Source organism: Antennarius striatus, chromosome 23 (assembly GCF_040054535.1).
Source record: "Antennarius striatus isolate MH-2024 chromosome 23, ASM4005453v1, whole genome shotgun sequence".
Classification (NCBI taxonomy): domain Eukaryota; kingdom Metazoa; phylum Chordata; class Actinopteri; order Lophiiformes; family Antennariidae; genus Antennarius; species Antennarius striatus.
The window spans coordinates 2384815-2410749 of record NC_090798.1 but is presented as its reverse complement, the minus strand read 5'-3'; the positions used below and the strand labels follow the sequence as shown (position 1 = coordinate 2410749).

Here is a 25935-nt window from a genome sequence, read left to right as displayed (position 1 = left end):
GAACTAATCAAAGTCTAAATGTTGTATTCTAAAATATTTGGTCCATTTTTCATCAGTTGTCATGGTGACTTAGACACGTGAGGGTCCTTGCTCTGTGCTGTTTTTCTCACCGTCTTGTGAGCATTGGTCTGCCGTGACAGTTTCTTGTATTTGCGTGTCCCACGTTCAGGCCGTTCTTCGAGGGGATGTCCCAGTCCAGCTCCCAAACGGAGATTGGCAGCCTGAACAGCAAAGGCAGTTTGGGTCGCGACACGTTCAGTCCGGTGAGTAACTCAGATCCTGGGGGGTAAACAGCCGCAGCTGCAGCAGGAATGTCACTCATGTGAGCTGTGGGGCGTTCATGTGACACTTAAGAAACAAGAAAACCCTACCGTGTCACTGGGAGCAAACTGCGCTGAAACTATTATTGTCCCCTAGGGGTCAATACGCTACCTAAATTAAATTATACAGAACACGTATTACAGGTGCAGCGTGCAAATATATCTAAAAAAAAAAAAAGAAGGATTTTCTAAATTGCGCCTCTATGAGCTGCTTTGCGTTTTCATTTTCATCACACAAATACTGTAGGTTTAATCCTAGGAGGTGTAAAAGCATAATGGTAAACAAATCTCCTCCTTCTCAAGTAGATTAATTTCCTTTCAGTGATGCATCTTTCAAATTAATTATGGGATGTAGTGTCTCCTCTTCATGCTCTTAAAAAAGTATTATCAGTTTAATTAGTCCTGGGTGGAATATTCAGTCTTCGGTCAACAGAGGTAGAAAAGAGTGGTTGTTTTTTTTAAGTGTCATTAACAATTAATTGCACTTTTATTTCCTCTGTTTATATGTTCTGATTTGTTTTGCTCATCAACAATCCTCACCTCATGCTGCTGATTAAGAACACAGTAAACTTCAGATGGCGCTAACGCGATAATAAAGTACGCACACCAACAGTTTACATATGTAAGGATTATAAATTAATTTAACTGCATCCTCAATGGCATTAAATATCACACTGTGTTGGAAAACAGTGTAAAGTTGGTGCATAAAATCGAACACAAGCTTGAAAACAGCAAGCGACTCTGCACCAATGTGTTAAATATCCAGAATGTGAAGCGCATGAAAATTACCCAGCAGGGGAAGCAGTGGGCAAATGTAAATTTTTTGAAATGTTTCCTTAATGGAGCGTGAAATCCAATACCTCTTTTATGGTCGCCGTCTGCTCGATAAAAAGTGTATTTACCCTCGCCAAGCTGAACGGATCGCTTTTGTTGTCTCTCTGCTGCAGTTGCTCGTTTCGTAGGAACTCTGAAGTAAAGCTTCTTGTGTTTATTGACAGAACACGACTCTAAAAAAAAACCCAGGTGGCGTAGTGGTTAGCGCTGTCACCTCACAGCCAGAAGGGGTTCAAGTCCCAGTATTCCCTGTCTGTAAATTTGTGTTAAATGACTTTAAAAAATGAAATGTTGAAATTTGCTCCTATTTTTTAGCACAATTTGACTTATTGTTGTTTTCAGTGCTTAATCCTACTGCCCCCTGCTCACTCCTGCTGCCCCCTACTGACTCCTGCTGCCCCCTACTGACTCCTGCTGCCCCCTACTGACTCCTGTTGCCACATAGTGACTCCTGTTGCCACATAGTGACTCCTGTTGCCACATACTGACTCCTGCTGCTACACACTGACTCCTGCTGCTACATGCTGACTCCTGCTGCTACATACTGACTCCTGCTGCCACATACTGACTCCTGCTGCCCCCTACTGTCTGCTGCTACTACATACTGGCATCGGATTTCCAACTGACTGCTGCTTCTTGTCTTTCCAGCAGGGAGAGCAGCCTCCTTTAGAAAAGATGAAACCCTCCCGTAGCCGCAACCTAGAGGAGGCGTTGTCTGAGACCGATACTCTGGTATGATTCTTTTAGTGTGTGTGTGTGTGTGTGTGTGTGTGTGTGTGTGTCTGTCTGTCTGTCTGTGTGTGTGTGTGTGTGTGTGTGTGTGTGTGTGTGTGTGTGTGTGTGTGTGTGTGTGTGTGTGTGTGTGTGTGTGTGTGTGTGTGTCTGAAGGTGGGTGAATTAATAATGTGTAACGATCTGTGTCAATAACTCTGAAGGGGATTTGCTTCCATCTACGCTGTTGTAGTTAAGCAGACTGAGAGAAAGGCAGAAGAATCAGAGGAAGGAAAAGTGAGATTATGGCTTTTTCATCTTTTTCATCTTTGTGTGTGTGTGTGTGTGTGTGTGTGTGTGCTCGTGTGTGTGTGTGTGTGCTCGTGTGTGTGTGTGTGTAGGAGCTAACAGACCAGGAGCTTTTTGCAGAGGTAGGACCCTGCATCATGGTGTCTGTGGCAGAAAAACCCCGTACGCCCCTCAAGAGCAGTAAAAGTGAAACCCAGGCCTTGCCATCGCCAAGGTAACAAATCACTAAAATTTAATATAAGTATATGAAATGAATGACACCTCTTGGATACGTGTGGATCTGATTTAAGTTGGCCCCTCCTCCACCCCAGGTTGGATGGAGGCCACACCCCCAGACAGAAGCGTGTCAGCACCCCCCTGAAGGAGAGGCAGCTGTCGAAACCCTTGAGCGAACGCACCAACAGCTCAGACTCCGAGAGGTCCCCTGAGCTGGGGCAGAGCTCGCCGGTGAGTCGGCGTCTCATCAGCTGCATCAGGGAGTGAATCATCAGGTTGTGTTTGTTCCCAAGGAGGGATTTAAACTGTAAAGAATGTGTCCCGATAATCTGTGACTCACTCAGAGCGCAGAAAAGAATCTTGTTTGTGAAAAATGAATGTGTGCATCTGGGTTTATACACTCATCTGTGGGTGTGTGTGTGTGTGTGTGTGTGTGTGTGTGTGTCTAGCTCTTGAGGAAAGTGGTGTACGACCAGCTGAACCAGATTTTGTTATCAGACTCAGCGCTCCCAGAAAGCCTTATCCTGGTCAACGGCACTGACTGGCAGGGCCAGGTAAGACCATTTGTGTGTGTGTGTTATTGGCATCTCTCTGTTTTTACATCTAGCGAAGGGGATGTATTGTAATTGTCAGTGTTTGTGTGTTCGTCCGTCCGTCCGTTAGTCCACCAAATATCGTCATAACCGTTGCAGATAGAAAGATGAAACAAAAAGCACATTACTCAGCCAGCAAAGGGGATGACAATAAGATGACATTGACCTTGAGAAAACTAGGTCAAGGTCAGATTTCATCCAGAAGTGCGCTCCGTTCCGTGAGTGAGTCTCGGACTTCCATGAGACGCAAAGTGCTTTACACAGTCTATAAGAGTGTGGGAAAACATGGTTTAATATTAGTATGGGGAGGGTTCATAAACATTTAAATTACCAATAATAAGATAGATAGTTTGTCGCTCTATCGCGGAATTCGTTAACTGCGTGTGGTTCCTGGAACGCATTAACCGCAAGGAACAATGGCGCACTTTATACCTTTTTAAGTACACATCTCTGAAACCTGATGAGATATAATCACAAAACAAAAAGCAACATTTTCAGGAAGCCAGAGGCACAAAAATGTGTAGGTCAGGGTAGGATGTTGAATTCAGGGGTGTCGCAGGATGTTGCAGTCGCTGACTGACTTGTGCTTTCAGTATGTTGTAGAGCAGCTCCAGGTCCAAAGACACCCGGTGGTTTGTACGTGTTCACCGGCTGAAATCCAGGCAGTCCTGTCTGCAGTGCTGACTCGCATTCAGAAATTGTGAGTATTTTTCACACACACACACACACACACACACACACACACACACACCTAAACACACACACATTTTGTTTTTTGTTTGGTTTTATCTGTATGACCCTTCTTTTCTTTGTCCCCTTGATCCTCCATATCCCCCACCCTCCATCTTATTTCTCTCACGACTCCCCATCTTTTATTTTCTGTTTATTCATTTGTCTCCTTTATCTTTTCCATTTTCTCCTCCTTCCTCTCGTTCCTTCACCTTCCTTCACTTTTACTTTCCTTCTCCACCGTTTCCTGTGTGCTTCCCATTACCTTTAATGGCTGACACATTTGATCGTTCCAGTGCAGCACAGCCTTCACCTCACTGATATCGTCTCTCTATCCCTGTAGCTGTAATTGTAACTCCTCCATGCCCAGAGCGGTGAAGATCGTGGCGGTGGGCAGCCAGAGCTACTTGGGGGCCATCCTGCAGTTTTTTGTCACTCAGCTTGCCAACAAGACATCTGATTGGTTGAACCACATGCGCTTCCTGGTTGTTCCTCTGGGTAAGAGAGTCGGCTTTTGCTTCAGTAGTGACGGAAAAACCTTTCGTCGCTCTTATTTTACCATCTCCATCAGGCTCCCATCCGGTTGCAAAGCACATCGGCACGCTTGACAACCGCTACAGCTCCTCCTTCTTGGATGCGGCCTGGAGAGACGTGTTCAGCCGCTCTGAGCCGCCACAGACAGGTAACCACACCCACCAAACCGACGATGATGGGCCCCATCTGCTGGTGATCATTAATCACGTTCCTGTTTTGTCCGCCTCACCTTCAGACCAGCTGGACGTAGCGGCCAGAATCGCCCAGTACATCAGCGGCGCCACAGTGACGCATCAGCTGCCGATCGCCGAGGCCATGCTCACCTGCAAACACAGGACGTGAGTAGAGACGCAAACACAAATAAGAAAACATGTTTTGTTTTCCCTAAGAGTGTCTGTTCTCACTCTCCTTCCAGGCGAGACGAAGACTCCTACCAGAAGTTTATTCCCTTCATCGGGGTGAGTGTTTATTTCTCTTATTGTTATTATTATCATCATCATTTCGACGTGTTGCTGACATCACATCCTGTTTTGCAGGTGGTGAAGGTTGGACTCATTGAGTCTGGTTCGTCTCCGACAGGTGAGGACTCGTTTTTGACTCGTCACACATTTCTCAGTAACTGTTGGTCAGGCGATGACATTTGTTGTTTGTCTCCTGAGCAGAAGCGGAAGAGGGCGTGGCAGTTAGCTTAGCCGTTCCCTCCACATCTCCCCCCTCCCACGGCTCACCCACAGGGATGATTAAAGAGGCTGCCACACCCCCCTCCTCCCCCTCCATGGGCAGTGTCCTCACCGTACAAGGGTAAGACCAACCTCACTTTATATCCCTCCTCTTCTCGCTGAAAACAATAAACATCTCCTGCAATAAAATATATTATTTATCTTCAAGGTATGATAGAAAACAATGAAACGGACGTTCTAACATCTCTGCAGTTAATTTCATGTTGTGTGGTTTACAATATGAATACCAATGTGTTTAAAATACCAAAATGCTGTCAGAGAAGAGTTGTTCCATTACTGTTTACTGCGTGAAATCTGCAAATATCAAGAAAATTTCCATCTAGTTTAACAGTGTGTGTTTGTTTACGCTGTGACGTTTTACATGTTCATTTATGGACAAAGTTCCTTTACTGTCGACACACAGCGTCAGAATGTGGATGCTACTTCATGGCTTCATGTCCTGGTTTGGTTTTGATTTAGAATATAATTTGTAGTGATCCAAATCCATGGAAATGGAAACTATTATAAGAAATTTGACCTATTATTTCTCCCTTTATGGAATAATTTTGTGCTGTGCTGACCGTAATAATAGAATACGACTGTGGTTAATTGAATTGTGGCGTATCAAAAACACAAATATTGCAGGGTCAGATTTTCCTCTGGGTTGAAATTGATTGATCGGATCCTTTAGTTTTGTGTTCATAAACACTTTGTGTGTTCAGGAGTCCCAGCATGTCTCACGGCGTGGACGCCATCGGCCTGCAGGTGGATTACTGGCTGGCCTCCCTGGCTGAGAAGCGGCGGGAGGGCGAACGGCGAGACACGGGCTGCAAGAACACGCTGAAGAGCGCCTTCCGCTCGCTGCAGGTCAGCAGGCTGCCAGGAGGGGGCAGTAACGACCCACAAACGCAGGTCAGCACCATGGCGATGACAGTGGTCACCAAGGAGAAGAACAAGAAAGGTGAGGGAGGATCATCGGTCAGGTGATGTTGAAGGAATGATTTCAGAAGCTAAATCTTCCTCCAAGCCTGCATAGAAATGTTTTATCTGATTTATGAAATTTTAAACGCCCAGTAGAAGATAGTCCTGATGTTTTTCTTCAGTTCCCACCATCTTCCTGGGAAAGAAGCCGAAGGAGAAGGACGTCGACTCGAAGAGTCAGGTCATTGAAGGCATCAGCCGGCTCATCTGCTCCGCCAAGCAGCAGCAGACCATCCTGAAAGGTGAGCCTGAAGCATCAGGACACTTCCGCCCCTCCGTTGTCCTTGTGTTTGTTTCAACGCTTCATTTATCGTCTTGTTTGTGTTTTTTTGTGTCGCTTCAGTTTCCATCGACGGCGTCGAGTGGAACGATGTGAAGTTTTTCCAGCTGGCCGCCCAGTGGCCCACCCACGTTAAATACTTACCCGTCGGACTTTTTGGCTACAGCAAGCCCACGTCCTAGGGCTCTGCACCCGCCGACCCGACTGACCCCCAACCTGACCTTTGGCTTCCCTCACCTGTCTCACCGTTGTGTAATGACCCGCCTCCCGCCACCTCAAGAAGAGAGAAAAACGACTATTTGTCATTCTTTAGCTTAACTTTAGCTCCAGTCGAGATTCTCGTTTGAGGGGAGGAAGAGGAGGAAATGTTGGGATGCATCACTGTTACAAGTCACTTTAACGTCCCTTTTGATGTGTGTGTGTGTGTGTGTGTGTGTGTGTGTGTGTGTGTGATGAATGTGCATGCACACATGAATGTACATGGTGTGTGTGTGTGTGTTTACAAGGGGCTTACTAAACAAGTGTATTTGCTGACTGCCATTAACGTTTCCGTTCTATGGAATGCAATAGCATGCAACAACTCACCGATTTCAAACCCTTAAAGTCTGACCCTTGACTTTTGAGGCCCTCGTGGCCCCGCCCACCCACCCACACATGCATGCCCCCAAACTGCCAGCACCCATGTGCCAGAAACAGCCACTCACAATAGAAGAAGTCCCGCAGCAGGGCCTCAGTGTGTGCATGAGCTAATGAAAACACAAAGAGAACAGTCCACCGCTCATAAAATACAGTCAAACTGTTTGCATGTGATAAATCTCGACGCCCTTCAGGCCCGTTCTGTTTGTTTTTCTTTCAAGGGCTTCCAAGTCATTGAAAATATTTCCTCTCGACCGAAATAAGTCATCTGGATGTCTAATGCCAAACGTTTCCTCTAAAAAAATTATAAAAATAAATGTTTCTCCGAAGGAAAGTGTCTTTAAAATTGTGCTCTAGTGAAAAATAGTGAAGCCTTCCCTTTAAAGCCGTTTGTGATGCGTAGTGTGTTCTTTGTGAATAGTTCCAGGTTTTCAGGGAAGGGGCTGCGGTAATGTGCGTTTTTGTCCTATTTTCTCATTTGCTATGCACTTATGAATACACATCTGGGTGTTCTCTGTCTGCAATAAAGCACAATGTTGTTTGCCCCAAATAGTTGGAAAGTGGACCTGGTCAGAAACCCCATTTTTAAGCAATTTTGTTTCCCCTTCTCTTAATAACGTTGGTTTTATCAGAAATAAAGGTGAGGTTTGGGTGGATGTGGTCGATGTAGACGCGGGTCTGCTAACGGGCTTTCTCTAGGATGTTGTGTGGTGAACAGTGAATGTACAGTAACTAGTAACGTGTGTGTGTGTGTGTGTGGGTTTGTATGTGTGGTGAATTAAATGTAATATGGTTTTTAAAAAAAAAAAAAAATCAAAATTGGAGGAACATTTTTTTCTACCATGTGTTTGAGGGCATGCAACTGGTGTGTTTGTGTTGATGACGTGGACATTATTATGTAACATATATCAATATCATTTGTGTGTGATCAGTTGTGCAAAGGCTGCAGTCGTTACTTTATAGTCTGGCATGAGGCAAATGCAAATTTTTTTCTAGCAGATTCAGAAGAAAATTAATAAATCTCTTGACGTTATTTTATTGTGTGCAACTCCAGGATTTGTATGACTAAATATTAGGGTTTTAAATTTTAAAAAAGCAAACAATCAAAAATAAAGGAGAATAAGGTCTTGTGAATAGTCATAAAATTATTCTAAAATTTAAAAAAATTTAAATTTAAAGCCCTGATGATACAAGATTTAAGTCATGAATTTAAACTATTAGGGGACAAACATTACTTTTTTCTTGTACAGTTTTGACTTCATTCCCTTAATACTTTTTTCATCATTTCTTTTTTTTGTAACATCACTTTTGGAGTAGAATTAAAATGTAATTTTATGACTTTCACTTTATTCTCATTTTCAATTCAATTTTAAAATTTCATCCTACACCTTGTAATTTTATAGTCATTTTTGTAAAGATTTTTTTTTTTTTTTTAAAGCAAAGCTCTGCACCTCTGGCCTGTCGCTTAGATGGTAACACCACATCAAGTGAAGTATTAGTAAAATAGTTTTTAATTGTGTTCATGCTTTTTTGTTTGAGGAAAGGTAAACGGTGAATATTACAGTGTTAATTCCTTCAAGTCAGCGGAACATCTCGGCTCACGTTTGTCGGTCAGCAGCTGTGAGGTTTCACACTGAAGGCTTTCAGAGCTTCGTTTGCTCTCTGTTTGACAACTCGACATCCAACAAACAGTTTGATGTGAACTTCCTCCAAATAGTCAAATGTACTGAATAGTTTATCCCTGTTGTCTTGCATCCTTGTGAATCGAGTCTGAGTATTGAGGCAAAATCATTAAATAAATCGGAACTTCTTGGCACCATACTTAGAAAATGACCATGAGTTGTCACTAATGAATATAACCTGAAGGAATATTTGAAAGCTTTTAAAGCTGCTTTTCTGCCTGGATTAAAAGAAATTCAGGGTTTGACATGTTGTCACATTTCAATGAGGAACCTTTACAATAATAACATCAATATGTCAATATTGTACGTGTAATCTGGAACGTTTCAGTCAATTATCAACCCAATTCTTAAATTCACCTCAGGTCTGAGCTTGTGTCTTATTTTAATATGTTAACCTAGATTTTAAAATGTCGCCATTTCTTCTTTTTTTATGTTTAAGAGAATGCTGCCAAGCTGTTACACTATGAAGCACCAAGAAACGTCTTCTATCCCAATAAACCGTCGGAGTTCCCGCTGTATTCAGAGCGAGTAGCTAATGATTCTCGTGTTTTTTGTGACTGCAGAATTTTACCAAAGTGACAACTTGAATACGTTTTAAGTGTGCTACTCCAGAAAGAGTAAACTTTTCAGAATTTCCTAATCGTTTTGGAATGACGAGCTTCGTTATTTTACTGTTAACCTGAATGATTTTGCTTCTGTCTATAAATTCAAAATCCCTTTTCCCCTTAATCTGTCCTTTGCTCTTTTGCAGTGACCAGAATCTAAACTACATCTACTAACATTGTTTGAGGACATAATTTATAATTTAGCGATTCCAGCCTCTGTATTAAGGTTTGATTTACTTGGGAATATTCCACTGAGACAGAGGCATTACAAACCAAAACCACTGCTAAAACTGAATGTGAATGAAATGTGATTATAATAGGAGAGATTCGCTGATAACTGAAAACCTGTTAACGGTAAAATATGTTCTACAGTCAGATTTTCAGTATTTGTAGGCACTAGGTAAGAAAACAGCCACCTTCTGCAGCTTGTCTTTATCACCTTTGGATTTTATTTCTCCCAATTCTATCCATGCACATGTTTTATGTAAAGTGAAATTTGTCATGTATGTGAGTCGTAGACTTGTTCCTGGTTTTTCCTGTACCTGTGTAGCAGTGTGTTTGTGACGGTGCAACATTGGTGACTGTGTCCTTGACTAGTTGTGGTTAGAGATTAGATCAGTCTGGCCCATCGATGACCTCCGTCAGTGATCAGCAGTGTCTCTCCACTGTCGTATACGTATGTGAGATCATCTTAAATGATATTGTCCAACCTCCCTCACGGCTTGTAAATTTGCTGTTCGTCCTCATGGGAGTAGGAATTGCCTGAAAGCGGTAGATTTCTGCCTGACCAGGTTCTGCTCAGAGCCGAGCGTCCTGGGCTCGTGGACTTGTGGAGAGTATTTTGCACACGCCATTGTCTCTTCAGCAGCGATCCTCAGCTTTATTACCTTTTGCCTATAACAATAATTATAATAAACTACAGTATAATGCTTGTACATATCAGATAGTTCTTGTTATATTGTATTGTAGGTTTTTTTTTTGTTTCTTAATTTGACACATTTTGTAGTAATGCTTTTTCATGGTTATGTGTGTCAATCAAAGAGATGTGGGATGAAAAGTGGAAATGTTTTGTTTTTTAAATAAAATCCTGCTTTGTAGCTCAGTCTCTTGCTTTTATAATTTAGGATATATAGGTCTGGTGTATGTGTGTGTGCATTCCTTACCATTAGCATTTAAAAAAAAAAAAAAAAGGATGAGCAAGAAGGGTTTCTAAAAAAAAAAATGGTCAGGAAATTTTAAAAAATCTGATTTTAAAAGATACTAAAACGATTATTGATATTTTCCTCACAAATTTGATGAGGATTCACAGATTCAGATGAATAAAGGTTTTTTTTATTGTGAAGAACTATTTGTAGTGAATCACGGTGACTGCGTCAATAAACGGTTCACATGATCCTAGTAAACAGGTCAGTGGTACAGTAGACCCTCTCAGCTCCCCTCCATGAACGGGCCTCTGGTGACGTCAGAGTACAAAGAGTATTAGCAAAACAGGATAAGTATCTGCCTACTTCCGGTTCCTCGAAGACGTTCTACTCGAACGTAAACGACACTAAAATATTTTTACTCACAATCCAGGCATGGCATTTTAATATAAAATGAGGATTTGAATTTACACTGAAACGTGTGTCAGAATTTTAGAACCATAAAGTTCTCGTAAAAGCCCAGAGAAAATCCGGTGAAACGGAAGTAAGTGGACCAAAAGCGATCCGAACCTGGCTGGAAATGGCAAACGATTACTATCTTGACATCTTAATTCATCTTTGAGAGTGGATTCAGGGAAAACAGTCGTTTTCGTCCGGCGGTCGTGTCTGTATTTTTTTTAATCTATCAATTTATGAACAAAAGGCTTTGCCTGGATGACCGGCTGGTAACCAGCGACACCGTGAGCTTGTTTAAAAGCGTCCTTGCTGTCCTCCATTGTCAATTTCCAGTCAGGGTAAGTTACCGTTAATGTTAGCGTGTAACATAACTAACAGCTAATTTACTGTGACTTTAATTCAATTGAACGTAAATGAGATGTATATACAGTAGTTAGTACAGAGAGTGTCGCACCAGCCGAATAACCTGAGATGGGCGGAATATGGAGGACAAGTGTCAATAACGGGTCGACATGACACCCTTCAAAGTAAAGCTCAAATTTGACGAAACGTTGACATTCGACGTCGATTCTTTCCTGCTGTTGGTATTAGTTGCTGATCTTGAACTCCTATATTTAAGTAATTAACGCGTGTTTTAATTAGTAATGTAATTCTCCTAACAAGACCCACAAGATTTGACGCCATTGTCTTACCCTGCGTCGCTCTGACCCCAGCATGTAATTTTATTTTGAAACTAAAAACCCCGGAAGTAGTTTGTTTTGAACTCGTGGACTTGACACTGGTCTGTGTGGAGCATCACAACATTTGTCCTGTTTGTTCAGCGGACAAAAGCGTCGTATTTGTCTTCGATGAAGGTAAAAAATGCGGTTTGATAATATTAAAAAAAAAAACCGATTGAAATCGTCACTAATTCGCTAACAAACGTATATAAATACAGGAAATCGGTCAAATTAAGCGTTAGCGTACATCTTCGATGAGATCCGTAATTGCATCGCCTCCATTCATTAAATATCGATGTTTTTATTGATTAAGCATATTTAATTCTGTTTTACAGTATTACATACAGAATATCACAGTCGCTTAAAGTCCATCTCTATGTGTTGTGTTATGGTGTTCGAGTTATCGGTTACAAACATGTCGGAATCAGACGTGTCCACGCATTTCTTATAATTTATTGATCATTTGTTATATATTCTATCGATTACCGGTAAACTTGATTGATAGATGACCAAGCCGATGGCTGCCGCCCTTCCCGGCCACAGGCCCAGACCATCCACCGGCATCACCATAAATGTCAGCTTTAATTAAAATAAACAAATAAATAAATAAATATTAACAAATATGTTCATTCTCTCATTTTAGGAGGGAGTTTATGCGGTTTGTGTTTAAGTTTTTGCTTTTGAAAAAGATGGATCTTTTTGGTGCATTGCAGTGAGTACAGGATCCGGATGGGAGGGGGGCGGGGGGGGTAGAGCAGGTGTGCCCCCCCCCTCCCCCCCACCTCACCTCCACACGTTTAAAGATAATTAAAAATGATTTTTGCACGCAGATATAAATGCATTGTTTTATATTTATATGATAGTCTGATTGGAAAACATTGGATTTTTTTTTGTTCTTACTGCCCATAAAAAATTTTTTTTTTAAAAATCTGGTTTGTTCCACATTCCGAAGTAAGATTTATTAATAAGTTACGTAACCAGTAGGAATTTTTAAATGACATTAAAACATCTCAAGAGTTTTGCTCGTTGGTTTAGATCCTGATTTCCTCTTTTTCTCAGCTTCTTAATTTAATTGTCTTCACTAGTGTGTGTGTGTGTGTGTGTGTGTGTGTGTGTTTTTCTTTTCTAAACAAACACACACTTTTTGTCTTCCCACCTCCTCTGACTGCCCAAAGGGAAAATGTTGCTGTAATGAAGCAGGAAATTAATATTAAGCCATTGACCTCTAGAGAAAGATAAAAACGAGGGAGGTGTGATTGGTGTTTTCATTTTTATTCTATTCATTAAGATTTAACTGCTGTTTTTGTTTTTATGTTTGTTTTTTGCTGATTATTGATGATCCCTAAAGGATTTTACTTGTGCTGAGAATGAAGTTGTCTTATCTTCACCATCATCACCAATTATCAAGATGAAATGTGGGATTGTAGTTTATTTTGTTACTATTATTTTTTTCAGCTTTTAATTTCTTTCCTATTTATTTGTTTTATTCTCTTTTATCTTTATCTCTGTTTTCTTTTATCTCATCTGCTCTGTCTTCTTATCTCATCCACCTTCGCTTGACCTCAGTACCCGAAACATACCCCCAGCAGCTTCTCTGCTATAATACCCCTCCCATCCTGTGTGTTTTCTCGCCCCTGCAGTGTGTTTGAACCCAGGCGATGTCCACCATGGTGTATCCGCGTGAAGAAGCCCTGGAGCGCCTGAGCCAGGATGAGATCGTCCTGAACACCAAAGCCGTCATGCAGGGCCTGGAGACGCTGCGAGGGGAACACGCCCAGCTGCTCAACTCGCTGCTGGACTGCACCCAGCCGCCCGCCGCGCAGGAGAAATCCGGCCTCCTCCGCAAGAGTCTGGAGGCCATCGATCTGGGCCTGGGGGAGGCGCAGGTGATCATCGCCCTGTCCAGCCACCTCAGCGCCGTGGAGTCGGAGAAGCAGAAGCTGCGCGCTCAGGTGCGCCGCCTCTGCCAGGAGAACCAGTGGCTGCGGGACGAGCTGGCGGGGACGCAGCACAAGCTGCAGCGCAGCGAGCAGAGCGTGGCCCAGCTGGAGGAGGAGAAGAAACACCTGGAGTTCATGAACCAGATCAAGAAGTTCGACGACGACGTGTCGCCGTCGGAGGAGAAAGGACAGAACTCCGGCGGTGGCGGCGGAAGCGGAGGAGACGCTTCAAAAGACAGTCTGGATGATCTGTTCCCCAACGATGACGACCAGGGACCAGGTGTGACATCAGAAGCTAAAGGAGATAGCGACGCGCTAAATTTATAAACACAGTTCACAACACTCCGTTCATCACTGGGGTCTACATTTATGGGGAAAATAACAGGAAAAAAACATTTGTTTCATTAAAATGCTCGTAAATTAATTAGATTCTAATGGGATTACGTCACACACGTGTAAAGCAATCAGAGCCTCATTATTATTAATTATTATCCTATTTATTTTTCATTTCAGTCAAACTTTTAGTCATAGTTGTTAAAAAAACGTATTTTGACTTCATGCATGCACGGCTTTTTTACATCAAACATTGTTCCTTTAGTTTGAGCCGTTCAATATTTTCCCATCATTCTTTTGGAGGCGCAAAAAAAAAAAAAAAAAACGTACCCAAAAACCCAACGTCTCCCTCCTGTCCCATCAGCCCAGCCCAGCGGAGAAGCGGCGGCGCAGCAGGGATGCTACGAGATCCCGGCGCGCCTCAGGACGCTCCACAACCTGGTGATCCAGTACGCGTCCCAGGGGCGGTACGAGGTCGCCGTGCCGCTGTGCAAACAGGCCCTGGAGGACCTGGAGAAGACGTCCGGTCACGATCACCCCGACGTGGCCACCATGCTCAACATCCTGGCCCTGGTGTACCGGTGGGGAGACGGCAGGAACTCTTGATAACGTTTCAGCTTGGCGTTGAAGCTTTTAGCGATAGGTTCTTCTTCTTTTTTTACCTCCAGGGATCAGAACAAGTATAAAGAAGCAGCTCACCTCCTGAACGACGCCTTGGCCATCAGAGAGAAGACGCTGGGGAAGGATCACCCGGCCGTGGCGGCGACCCTCAACAACCTGGCTGTTCTGTACGGGAAGAGAGGCAAATACAAGGAGGCGGAACCTCTGTGCAAGAGAGCGCTGGAGATCAGAGAGAAGGTGAGACAAAAAACAACTCCCTAGTGACTCAGAATCTTTGTACAGGATGACGTTCAGTTGATTAAACACAAACTGGCTCCAGGTTTTGGGGAAGTTCCACCCGGACGTGGCGAAGCAGCTCAACAACCTGGCCCTGCTGTGTCAGAACCAGGGCAAGTACGACGAGGTGGAGTACTACTACAGACGGGCGCTGGAGATCTACGAGTCCAAACTGGGGGCCGACGACCCCAACGTGGCCAAGACCAAAAACAACCTGGTGGGGGAGGAGGGTTTTTTTTTTTCACACTTCCTGCTCGTGTTTTTCTTTTAACAAACGTCAATAACCGACGTCGCTCCCCTGCAGGCGACCTGCTACCTGAAACAGGGGAAGTTCAAGGACGCGGAGACGCTCTACAAAGAGATCCTGACCAGAGCTCACGAGAAGGAGTTTGGATCCGTCAACAGTAAGCAGATCAATACAGAGGATGATTTCTAAAGATGTTTAAACGGCATCTATGTTTAAATTTGTCGTCTTGGTTTTTGCAGATGACAACAAGCCGATCTGGATGCACGCCGAGGAGAGAGAGGAGAGTAAGGTCAGTGTGTCGGTGGAGGAGGAGGAGAATCCAGATGAGTCAGAACAACAAACTCCACCGACGAGTTCTGAGGAGGAAACGTTTCCCCTCCTGGCTGCCTCTCCCCCTCCTCTCATCACTCGTTCATCTCTCTCTCTCTCCATCAGGGACTGCTCAGAGACTGCGATCCTTATCTGGAATATGGAACCTGGTATAAAGCCTGCAAGGTGGACACGTGAGTAGCAGGAAGCGTCCATCTAAAACACGTGTTTGTAAAAATGTCTTGAAAGGAAACACAAGTCATCACCGGTTTGGGTCTTTTTCTGTTTCAGCCCCACTGTGAACACAACTCTGAAAAGTTTGGGAGCTCTGTACCGTCGTCAGGGCAAACTGGAGGCGGCGGAGACGCTGGAGGAGTGCGCCAGCAAGTCCCGTAAACAGGTACCCAACACCGAGTGTCGCCGAGCGCCCGGCGTCCAGCTGTGAGGTTATTGGACTCCTTTCAGACTCCAGACGTCCTGATTCGTTCAGGAATTCCGTCGGTGATTTGTGGGCCTGTGAACGATGTCGGACTGAAGGTCGGCTGACGTTCTTCTTCTCTCCTCTCCCTCAGGGCATCGACGCCATCAACCAGAGCAAAGTGGTGGAGCTGCTGAAGGACGGGGGGGCCGGAGGGGCCGACCGGCGACACTGCAGGGAAGGAATCAACGGGCCGGGGGGACAGCGAGGGGAGAGCGAGGGCGACGACTCCGCCGAGTGGAACGGGGTCAGTCGGCATGATCGTAATTCGTTTACGTTCGCATTTAGCATCACCTGATAAACGTCGTATCGGAAATCGTTTATGGGATGGAAACTCAAGAGGACGTTTTAACAGGTTGGAAATATCAACGACCACGTTCCGCTTGACGTTTCCGTCGTCTTTCCACAGGACGGGAACGGATCTCTGCGTCGCAGCGGCTCCTTCGGGAAGATCCGCGACGCCCTGAGGAGGAGCAGCGAGATGCTGGTGAAGAAGCTGCAGGGGAGCGGACCGCAAGAACCCCGTAACCCAGGGTAACCGTAGCCGTAGCATGCCGACGACTCAGAAAAACTTTCATGACCTCTTTGATCTGCGTTCCAATAAACAAAATCAACGAGACTTTTACATTTTGAGTAACTGAAACCCGTGAATTATAATTTAATTTGTCTGTTGTTGTTTTAATTCGTCTCAGACTGAAGAGAGCGAGCTCCCTCAACTTCCTGAACAAGAGCAACGAGGAGGTGGCGCAGGTACGACTGACTCCATCACACCTGTGCCGTCCGGACCGACGCCCGACAAATAAAACACAAACCGCTCTGGGTTTTTTTTGTCTTTTTTAGGACTCCAGCTCCGGATTCTCAGACTGCAGGGGCCTGAGCGCCAGCAACGTGGACCTAACCAGACGCAGCTCTCTGATTGGCTAAAGGGGGGGTGTGAGCCTCGGAGGCGGGACTCAGGATGCGGAGATGGGGCCCGATGAGGAGAGGCTGTTTGCAGCTCGGTTTGATCCGAACAAACACACTTAAAGTTGAAGCCAGATCGAACACGCGCACCTGAACGCAACGCCGAATAAAATAGAAGCATTAAACGTCGCTTCGCTGTACAAACCGCCGCCCTCCATCACCCAGAGAACATTTAGACACACATTTATCAGCATGCTGCTTACTAGAACGTGGAACGTGTGCGCCTGAACGCCTCGCGAACGCTCGTAGCATCGTAGCAACACATCCGCACCGCGGCGACGCAGACGCTCAACTTTAGGCTCGTAGGCTAACAAGAAGCATCATCCCGCCGTCTGTGTCGCCCGTAGCAACGACTCCATAACCCTAATCCCAACCCCCACCCCTCGGATGGTTAGCAGTGTGCATTTTCAAAAAATAATCATCAGCACCAAACATTTAAACCTCAACTTTTTGCCTTCTTTTGTATGTATATTTAGTTTTAAATTATTTGTTTTGTCGTTCTGTGTGTATGATACACTTTCCTGTGTTTACTGGACTGGGGGGGAGGGGGGTGTCGTAGAAAGGAGAGGTCTAGAAAAGACGGATGCAGCACTGTCGACCGTCTTTCTTCTGGATTCTTTCTTCACAAACAAAAAACTTTTCTTGGTTCATCGTTTGAAGAAAAGAAAAACGACGAGCTCGAAAACTACTTTGAGAGAAGATTTTTAAATAATCTTCCACCGTTTCCTTTAAACGCTTCCAGATACGGCCTCCAGTGCGCTACAACAGGAAGTTTAGCACTACTCATTAATGTCAGGTAACTTTGTCCCCAGCTGTTGCTATAGAAACAGCCGGAAGTTTAAATCATATTGGAGGAATGGAGGGGAAATGCCCTGAAATGTAACTACTGTGTTGTTCTTCAATCATTTAAACCAGGATATTAAAGGCATAATCGTTAAACTTTATCGGGTTAAAAGCTGTTTATGTGACGACCATCAAGGTTTCATCGTCTCCTCGTGGATCTGGATGGATCCGTCAGTCGGAATCAAGCACTCAGAAGTCTGACTGTTTCCATCCAACTGCACTGAATTTTGTTGAGCTGACGTGTTTTTTTATGGGGGGTTTTTTCCTCTTCTCTGAGCTTTTATTTTGAAGGTACTGAAAAATCATTATTTGAATGTGATGTTTGTGCGTTTGTTACTGAAACCCTGGAGCTAAACACCAATAAAAAAAAACCCCAAGCACCAACAGAACACAGAATGTACACAAATTGTTGTTTTGTATATACTGTGGAAAAAATCACATGGTTTTTTACTTTGTTTTTTCTCCACCTTTTTTGTGAAGGATTATTGTAAAAAGAAATGACGCAGGTTTGCTGTGAGGTTACTCTGTCGGTTGCTGACGGTGCTGAATGAGAGAAGTGGAGGTGAATTTTTAAAAAATGTAAAGCATGAATGAAGGAAGGAGTAAAGTAAGTAGTAAAGCAGGAAGTCGGTGTTATGTCGGCGAAGCTCTTCGGAAAATTAAAGTGTGTGCTCATCTTATTCTCACACATTCCTCTGATCACACAATCTCCACACACTCCATGTGTAAATAAGGTTGTGCACAAAATAAATCACCTGTTTCTGACGCAGTACTGTAACACGATTACCTGTCAGTCGTTTATTGTTGTTTTTCTGGAATTTCTCAAGCATCTCAGACAGAAGAACCTCAGACACCTTAAATGTATGAATATCAACTCACTATGTTGCAATAAAACAGCTGAGAGGAAAATAAAATAGTGTCTTAGTTTGCATTCGCTCAGTCGTTTTTGGTCACAGTTACAGGAACAAGGTTGATGTATAATTTCAGCTTTATTCCAGATGTTTTGATGCATCTTATTGTGAAGGGGCCAAGTATATCTTGTGTTTTATCAAAAGTTTCAATAAAGACAAATCCCACTTTCCAAATTGATCGCACGTGTTTGTGAATTTGTGAAAGAATATGAAACAAAATAATACAGAATATTAAATAAAACAATCATTTTAATATAAAATATTAATAGTTTTTCTTTATTGTCTATCAATGTTTTTACCAACATTTATTTTATTTATATTTTATTATTTAATAAATATTTAATATTTTTATTATTTAATAATGAAATTATTACAATTGTTTAAATCAATATTAAATTATTTGGTTAATTCCCTAACCCATATAGTGGTTTGTGTTTAATTGCAATAACATTACACGCATACAATCACATTAAACATTCACATTCAACGTTCACATTCAGTCACATTTACAATACTGTACGTATTAGTAAATCACAGCCGGCTCAACCTAACTCCATACTGTGGTGCTCTGCTGCCACCCTGTGGTGGTCATAGAACATAGCAGGCACCCTCTAACACAAATGATGAACAACAAATCCAATCCCAATGACTAACGTTCTAGGACATATTCTACATTCTTGGTGAGCTGAAATATCATATGAAATACAAAATCATAAAATCATCATGAAATATCAAGATTATTTGTTTTGAAAGGGGGGGAAACACGCATTAGTGCCTTCGTTTAAAATTATTTTGATAGTCACAACCGGAAGCTGGTGACAATCTAACATCGTCTAACTTTATTTCAATGTTTTTGTAGTAACACACTATATCCACAAGAGGGCATCACGGCTACAAATCCTTCCAGAACGTAAAATAACATTATTGACACGTCTAAAAAGTATTTAAACGTCAAATTTCTCGAAATGCTAACTATAAGTAGCCCCCTTCTACAATTCCGTTACAGTTTCCTAAGGATAAAGTAGATGATTATTAGTCTGAGTTCGGAGACGAACTCCAACGTCACAGTAAGACCGAGTAAAGCTAAAATGTGTAATACAGCTATTGACCACAGGAGGGCACTGTAGGCACGACGTAGATAAAGGTGGATGTAATCAAAGATAGATAGATAGATAGATAGATAGATAGATAGATAGATAGATAGATAGATAGATAGATAGATAGATAGATAGATAGATAGATAGATAGATAGATAGATAGATAGATAGATAGATAGATAGATAGATGAAAATTAGCAGGAGGCCCACATGTTGGATAAGGTACACCCTTCTTACAATGTAAGGCGTCACTATCTAATATCACAACATCTAATATCTAATGTCACAAAATCTATCTAATATCACAACTATACGGTGATACGCTGTATGTTGATTTTTGATAGATGTTCAAAATAAAAGTATCAAAATAACGAATTATATTTGCGACCTCTGTCGGGGACATCATTGCAGTCTTTACTACTGGTAATAAACAGTCATGCAAATTACTATTTTTTTCTTTTTTTAAGATTGCATTGTTTAAAAATTTGTAGTCGCTTTTAGCAGGGGGGACAAAACACGCATTACTGCCGTCGATTAAAAATATTTCGATAGTCACAACCGGAAGCTGGTGACAATATAACATCGTCTAACTTTATCTCAATGTTTTTGTAGTAACCCATCATGTCCACGAGAGGGCATCACGACTACAGATCCTTCCAGAACGTAGAATAACATTATTGACACGTCTTCCGAAATAACTTTCTTTTTTTAGTTTTCCACCGAATAGTTCAGCCGATATGAAGCATGCATGCATGCATGTCTTATTTTGCTTGTATTATCTTTTTTTCAGATTTTTTGTCTTTGTTTTTGTTTGTTTATTTTCTTTTTGGTTTTTGAGTTCACCTTAGGAATCACATTCTTAAATTGGTTTATCCAACAATCAAGAATATTGCACGTTGAAATGATAATTCGCCTTTTACATCGAACCAAAAGCGTCCCATGCACTCCAACTTTGAAGGAAATATTTTAATTCGTTTCGTTAATTTCGTCTTCTATCAATTAAAAAATACATAGTATATTTTGAGTTGTTAAGATATGTAAAGTAAAATTAAAATTGTTTTCTGACGTTTTATTTAAAATATTTCATCCAGACGCACTGACATCGTGTTATATCTGCGATCAAATGAAAATGAAGCATCTGTAGTTCCTCACTTTGACCACAAGAGGGTATCAAACGCATTTACCATCAAGAGCCTTCTGAATATTTTATCAGCGATAGAATTGAAGACGTCTTACTATTTCACGTTTACTATATGAAACGTATGCAATCGTTGGGGTTCGGACACGAAGAATGAGTAAAGGTAAAATATGCAATACGGCCATTGACCACAGGAGGGCAGTGTGACCAACATGTGTTCATGTCCGGTGGTCGTTCAAAATAAAAGCATCAAACGAACAGGAAATGCATTTCATTTCATTTCACGAGAAACGTACGACCGAAAGCTGGTGGCGAGTTTGTTTTTAATGTTTTTACATTATTTTTGCAGCGGAAATGCTGTTTCCTCGCAGCCAGGAGGTCTAAGTTCAAATCCCATTGAGGGCCTCTCTGTGACGAGTTTGCATGTTCTCCACGTGTCTGGCGGGTTCTCTCTAAAAACATGCACTATAGGTGAACTAAATTGATCATAGGTATGAAGGAGGGTGAGAGGACGCACCCAGGTTAACATAGTAATGGGAAATTAATTTAAGGTTATTAAACATGATGAGTCGTCTCCAGCCACCCCCTTACACACTACCTTCTCCCAGCAGAGAAGCACCTTCAGCGGCAGACTGCTGTCACACAGCACCTCCAGAGAGGCTGAGGTCCTCCTTCGTGCACCGTGGTACAATGACTCTCTCAGGAGGAGCGGGGTCAGCACGGGGTTGAATGGATTTAATTTAATTTTATACTGTTTATATTTTAATTTTATACTGTTATTATTTTAATTTTATACTGTTTATATTTTAATTTTATTTTTTATCTAATTTTATCTATCTATCTATCTTGCTTTGTGTTAGTTCAGCACTGCCAGTGCTTAGCAAACAGGAAGTGACGCAATCTAGGTTAAAAGTTGCTGTTTGCTGTCCCCGTGACCCGAATCCGGATACGCGGATGAAAATTCACGAAAGAGAATGTTGCTCTGACGTAAGGTGTCGACTCACAGTGACCAATCGTTTCGTAGGCTCTGATAGTAAGTAAAAATTAGGGCGGGGCCACCAGGAGCCTACACGAGACGAGGTGGCCGAGTGGTTAAGGCGATGGACTGCTAATCCATTGTGCTCTGCACGCGTGGGTTCGAATCCCATCCTCGTCGACACATGTTTTCATGTTTGACGGCAACGATTTTAATCTTCCGCAAGAAACAAGTTGAAATAAATTTTGGCTTGTCTTCCATATTTTTAAAAACCAATATGAAATCTTTCACATTCAGGACACCTGTTGACCAACTGATCAAATTAAAAAACTAAGTGTTGGAAAGTTTTTTGCCACACATCAACAGATGTCACCAGAAATATTGTCCCTAGTTACAGAAAACGGGTCTGGCAGTGTTGTGTCGTTTAAACAGGTTTACCATGGGTTAAAGAACAGTAAGAAAATGGAAACTTTAGTTGTTAAAATGCCTTAAAGCTGTTACACCTTATTATCTAATGTGCTTCTAAGTATTTAAAATTAATATTTCAATATTTTCTTAACCAGCTTGGCAATCATCTCACATGGAAATTTCAACCTCAAATCTGAGACCGTAAATATTTATTGGCTTGTAAATGAGTGTTTGAAGAAGCACTTGAATTTTGTCATTTATTTCACAATACTTAATTCACGTCTACAGACGTCAAATCCATTTTTTAACAGGGAAAACTCGGTGATAGTCTGGTGGAGCTTGTCAGTGAGAATCAAGTTTTTAATAGAATTTAGCGTTATGACAACAGATCCAGTTACAGAACAGAGGATAAAGAATTAGAGGAAGACGGAGCAGTTGCAGGAGCTTACGATGAAGCAAAGTATGTCCAAGTTCACCCGCGAGCGAATGCTGTGTCGCTCCGAGCGAAGCATGTTGTGATCGGTCAGGAACAGAAAGAAAAAACACATAAATGCCCGGAGTGTCTGAGAAAATCTGTCGAAGGAGATCAATTGCTACAAAGAGCTGGCAGCAAATGAGTTTAAAAAAAAAAAAAAAGAGACACAAGAGACACAACCTGACCTACAGGTGCATTCACATAATTTTGTATTGAGAAAACACAATCATGACATTTAACAAAAATCCCACCAATGTTCAAAAACCAAATTATCCCATGATCAGTTTGTTTTAACTAGATTTTATGACTTGTGTTTTCAGTACTGCAGAAATCATAAGGCTCTACTGTTGAACTTTATTAACAAAAACTACGACACTAAAACGCCAGCTGCACTTTTAGAACCGCCACCTTCGCTGTCCCCGGAAGATGCTGCTGACTGGTTTTGTGCCTCTCCTTCGCCCTCTCCCACCAAACGGATGTTGTAGCGTTCCCTGTACTCTGTAAGCTCCCGTCCTTTCGACTGCATCTTTGTGTTGAGGGACTCGATTATTTTGGAGATCTGTGGAGGAGAAGAGGAATCAGAGTGAGGTCTTCTCTAACACCTTTTGGTCTTGTGCTTGACTTTATTGCTTGAAGTTATGTTAAAAATATAGTAAAAGAAGGTAATTGTTAGAAAAAAATTTAACCTCACAGAGACTTTAAATTGGTTTTGTTTCCAGTTTTTGCACATTTATTTTCGTAATATCAACCATCACCTGTTCTTTATGGTTTTCCAAGGCTGGTAGAACCTCTTTAACCGTCCGCTCCACCAACACCCCTCCGACAAGACGAAAGCATTTCCTCGAAGCATCCACGTCCTTCAGGGTCTCAATTACTAAACTAGATTAGAATGAAAGATCACACAGATTGTTTTTGTGGCATTACTTAGGTGTTTTCTTCATGTGTGACATTTTTTTTTAGGCTGAACACTGAATGAGTTCAGAGTGAATCAAATGAAACACATCCAACCAACCTGTGCTCGTTCATCTCCATCTCCATCTCTGCTGCTTTGGAGGCCAAATTGCGTTGCTCCTGACGCATCTTCTGAAATGTTGCCACCACCTGTCACAGAAAAAACAACCACGGGTTGAATGGTTGAGGTTTTTCATCTGTTCTGTGATGTTTTTGTTCTGTACTTTCAAAAGATTGTTTTATGTCACAGTAACATGTGCAGTAACATACGCCAATTTAAATGCTTCGACACTCTTTCGATTAGAACCTAACAAATTGTGTGTGTGTGTGTGTGTGTGTGTGTGTGTGTGTGTTTACAGTTGCACACTGTCGTTTTCTGCTGGTTCACCACCACCGAAACGACAGACCGATGGTAGCGATGGAGAAGCTAACGTTAGCTTTGGCTAGCTGCAGGCGAAGCTAACAGCTTTAGCTTGACCCTGGACGACTTCGCCGCATCGATAACGAGCGTATCGATCACTATCAGTTTCGAGACGACGTGGGGTACCTGTTCGGCCGATGGGCCGGACTGCTTTCCACCCGTGGAGCTGCTGGATTTGCTACCCGTGTTGCTACTGTTGGCTGCCATCTTGGAAGGGTGTTGCTAGGATGGACCCCAGGGACGATGTGTTGAGCTGGTCACATTAGTGCCTGAGTAGAAATGAATAGCTTTTATCCCTTATATGGGGAAAAAAGGTAGCGGTTATATTTATTGATATAAATCTATAATCTATTAAATATAATTTGTCAAGGGGGAAAAAAAGGTCATACAGATATCTTCATCTTAACAGTTTGAACCACATCTGTTTCATTGCAGCTTGGATATTTTTCTATTTAATATAAAACTAGTTTTTACATTTGAAATGTATTAATAAGGAGAATAATCAGTCATAGAGGGTTTGGACAATATGAGATGATTATCTGGTACAGTGTTGTCAAGAATGCTGATCCATACCAGCGCAGGAGTAAGTTTGTACTAATAGAGTACATGTTATTTTTTTCTCCTCTCTGACTGCCGTCTGTTTTGTTTCGCTAGCAGTAGTACCGATATCGTCCAGCAGGTGGCGGGGCTGTAACTCAATACGGATCTCATCCCTCTGATCAGATGAGAAAACTTCAGATAGCGGGTCAGACATGGTTAGCCACTCTCTCAATAAAATTTGAGTTGAAGAAAAATTATAAAACAGCTAAATTCTTCATAAGAAGCAACGCATATATAGATTTAAACAAATTTGAACTCACCAGTTCAGCTTTATTGCATGGCTTTTTGTTAGTGGGAGGAAGTCAAAGATTCCCAGGAAGAATGCAATTTTGTGGAGAACATGTCAACTCTGCAAAGAAACGTCCCAGGCGGACTCAAATCAAGGAACCTGCAACTGTCACCACAAACACACAGAACACAATAGATAGTGAGAAGGTAAATTAAATTTCTCACCGACGAGGATGGGATTCGAACCCACGCGTGCAGAGCACAATGGATTAGCAGTCCATCGCCTTAACCACTCGGCCACCTCGTCCTACGTTTTGTACATTAGTTTACGTCGGTTCCTGCTTGATAAATACTGGCGGAGCTAAGATAACACAAGCATGTCAAAGCAAGACGCATGTTCAATAACCTAAAAGGAGTTTTATCATTCTTAAATTTCAATCCATTGTTATAGTAGTCACTTCATACTTGGCTGCAAACTAGACTAGTGAATGCTGCAGGTCACAGGCCGATGATGCAAACAGGACCACATCATCTGCAGAAAGCAGCGATGCAGTCCTCAGCCCACCAATCTGTAACCCCTCCTCTCCACCAGTGAGAAGATAGTGTGAATATAAATTACCAAAGCGAGATCGCCATTTATACAGGTAGTGCTCCATTACTGTAGAGCGGATCATCAACATCACCAGCTGACTGTCATCAACCAATTGCGTTCGTAGGTTGAGGAATACCTGTATTTCACCATTAAGATTAAAGTTTTTACCGACGAGGATGGGATTCGAACCCACGCGTGCAGAGCACAATGGATTAGCAGTCCATCGCCTTAACCACTCGGCCACCTCGTCTCTTATTTTAACCTGTCTCTTGTTTTCTCATCACTGTTGACTCATCCTCGATTTTGTGTTGATATTTGTGCCGCAATATAATCTTTACTAAGCTGAACGACCCTGAATTCTTCAAATATTTAGATGAACTCAATCAAAATCCACAATCACCATGAAGACATCTGCTCACATCACAATTAAGTTTGGAGCATGATCATCAACCTGTTTAGTGGTCGTTGTAATGAACAATTTGAATTTCACAGAATATTTAACACTTCAGAGGAAGAGCAGGTGGCTCTGAACCCTTTTTGAAAACTACATCAGTGTTTTTTGACCAATCCACTTTATTGTCAATGTTGACAAAACATTTACCAAAGCGAGCACTTTGGTAAGTGTTTTTTCTTTCTAGGGGGAAAAAAAACAGTTGAAAGGT

At 42.3% G+C, this 25935-nt stretch overlaps 3 protein-coding genes and 3 non-coding genes across 8 annotated transcripts in view; 3 read left to right on the top strand and 3 right to left on the bottom strand.

The window, feature by feature from the left end:
* The window catches only part of LOC137590339 (phosphofurin acidic cluster sorting protein 1), a 39324-nt gene extending 29078 nt beyond the window's left edge, over positions 1-10246 (top strand). The window contains exons 10-24 of one of the 2 annotated variants that reach the window (XM_068307894.1): positions 170-263; positions 1806-1886; positions 2267-2388; positions 2486-2621; positions 2840-2944; positions 3577-3683; positions 4056-4210; positions 4284-4394; positions 4482-4584; positions 4662-4704; positions 4783-4825; positions 4909-5047; positions 5688-5926; positions 6069-6188; positions 6290-10246. In XM_068307894.1, coding sequence (XP_068163995.1) covers positions 170-263; positions 1806-1886; positions 2267-2388; positions 2486-2621; positions 2840-2944; positions 3577-3683; positions 4056-4210; positions 4284-4394; positions 4482-4584; positions 4662-4704; positions 4783-4825; positions 4909-5047; positions 5688-5926; positions 6069-6188; positions 6290-6408 — 1717 coding nt within the window. In that variant the 3' untranslated portion in view covers positions 6409-10246. Of the gene's footprint in view, positions 1-169; positions 264-1802; positions 1887-2266; positions 2389-2485; positions 2622-2839; positions 2945-3576; positions 3684-4055; positions 4211-4283; positions 4395-4481; positions 4585-4661; positions 4705-4782; positions 4826-4908; positions 5048-5687; positions 5927-6068; positions 6189-6289 lie in introns of both variants that reach the window. The other variant, XM_068307893.1, reaches the window with a different exon arrangement.
* A 678-nt stretch (positions 10247-10924) lies between these two features.
* Positions 10925-18565, top strand: klc2 (kinesin light chain 2). Of its 2 annotated transcripts, none has more exons than XM_068307822.1 (13): positions 10925-11085; positions 13107-13686; positions 14104-14320; positions 14408-14597; positions 14680-14853; positions 14941-15040; positions 15123-15172; positions 15319-15386; positions 15484-15592; positions 15765-15917; positions 16080-16204; positions 16363-16420; positions 16511-18565. In XM_068307822.1, the coding sequence occupies exons 2-13, from the start codon at positions 13125-13127 to the stop codon at positions 16592-16594; spliced, it is 1890 nt and encodes a 629-aa protein (XP_068163923.1). In that variant the 5' UTR covers positions 10925-11085; positions 13107-13124; the 3' UTR covers positions 16595-18565. The 2 variants fall into 2 exon arrangements, with proteins under 2 accessions (XP_068163923.1, XP_068163924.1); XM_068307823.1 differs by lacking the exon at positions 10925-11085 and adding an exon at positions 11519-11601.
* Positions 18566-21696: 3131 nt separating this feature from the next.
* On the top strand, positions 21697-21778 carry trnas-gcu (transfer RNA serine (anticodon GCU)). The gene has a single exon. It is a non-coding gene; the product is annotated as a tRNA-Ser (tRNA).
* Positions 21779-22249: 471 nt separating this feature from the next.
* On the bottom strand, positions 22250-24105 carry pfdn2 (prefoldin subunit 2). The gene is made up of 4 exons (XM_068308312.1): positions 23980-24105; positions 23494-23582; positions 23237-23360; positions 22250-23040 (listed from the first exon to the last, which is right to left on the bottom strand). The coding sequence occupies exons 1-4, from the start codon at positions 24058-24060 to the stop codon at positions 22849-22851; spliced, it is 486 nt and encodes a 161-aa protein (XP_068164413.1). The 5' UTR covers positions 24061-24105; the 3' UTR covers positions 22250-22848.
* An 801-nt stretch (positions 24106-24906) lies between these two features.
* trnas-gcu (transfer RNA serine (anticodon GCU)) lies at positions 24907-24988 on the bottom strand. The gene has a single exon. It is a non-coding gene; the product is annotated as a tRNA-Ser (tRNA).
* A 453-nt stretch (positions 24989-25441) lies between these two features.
* trnas-gcu (transfer RNA serine (anticodon GCU)) lies at positions 25442-25523 on the bottom strand. The gene has a single exon. It is a non-coding gene; the product is annotated as a tRNA-Ser (tRNA).
* Between the last annotated feature and the right edge of the window lie 412 nt (positions 25524-25935).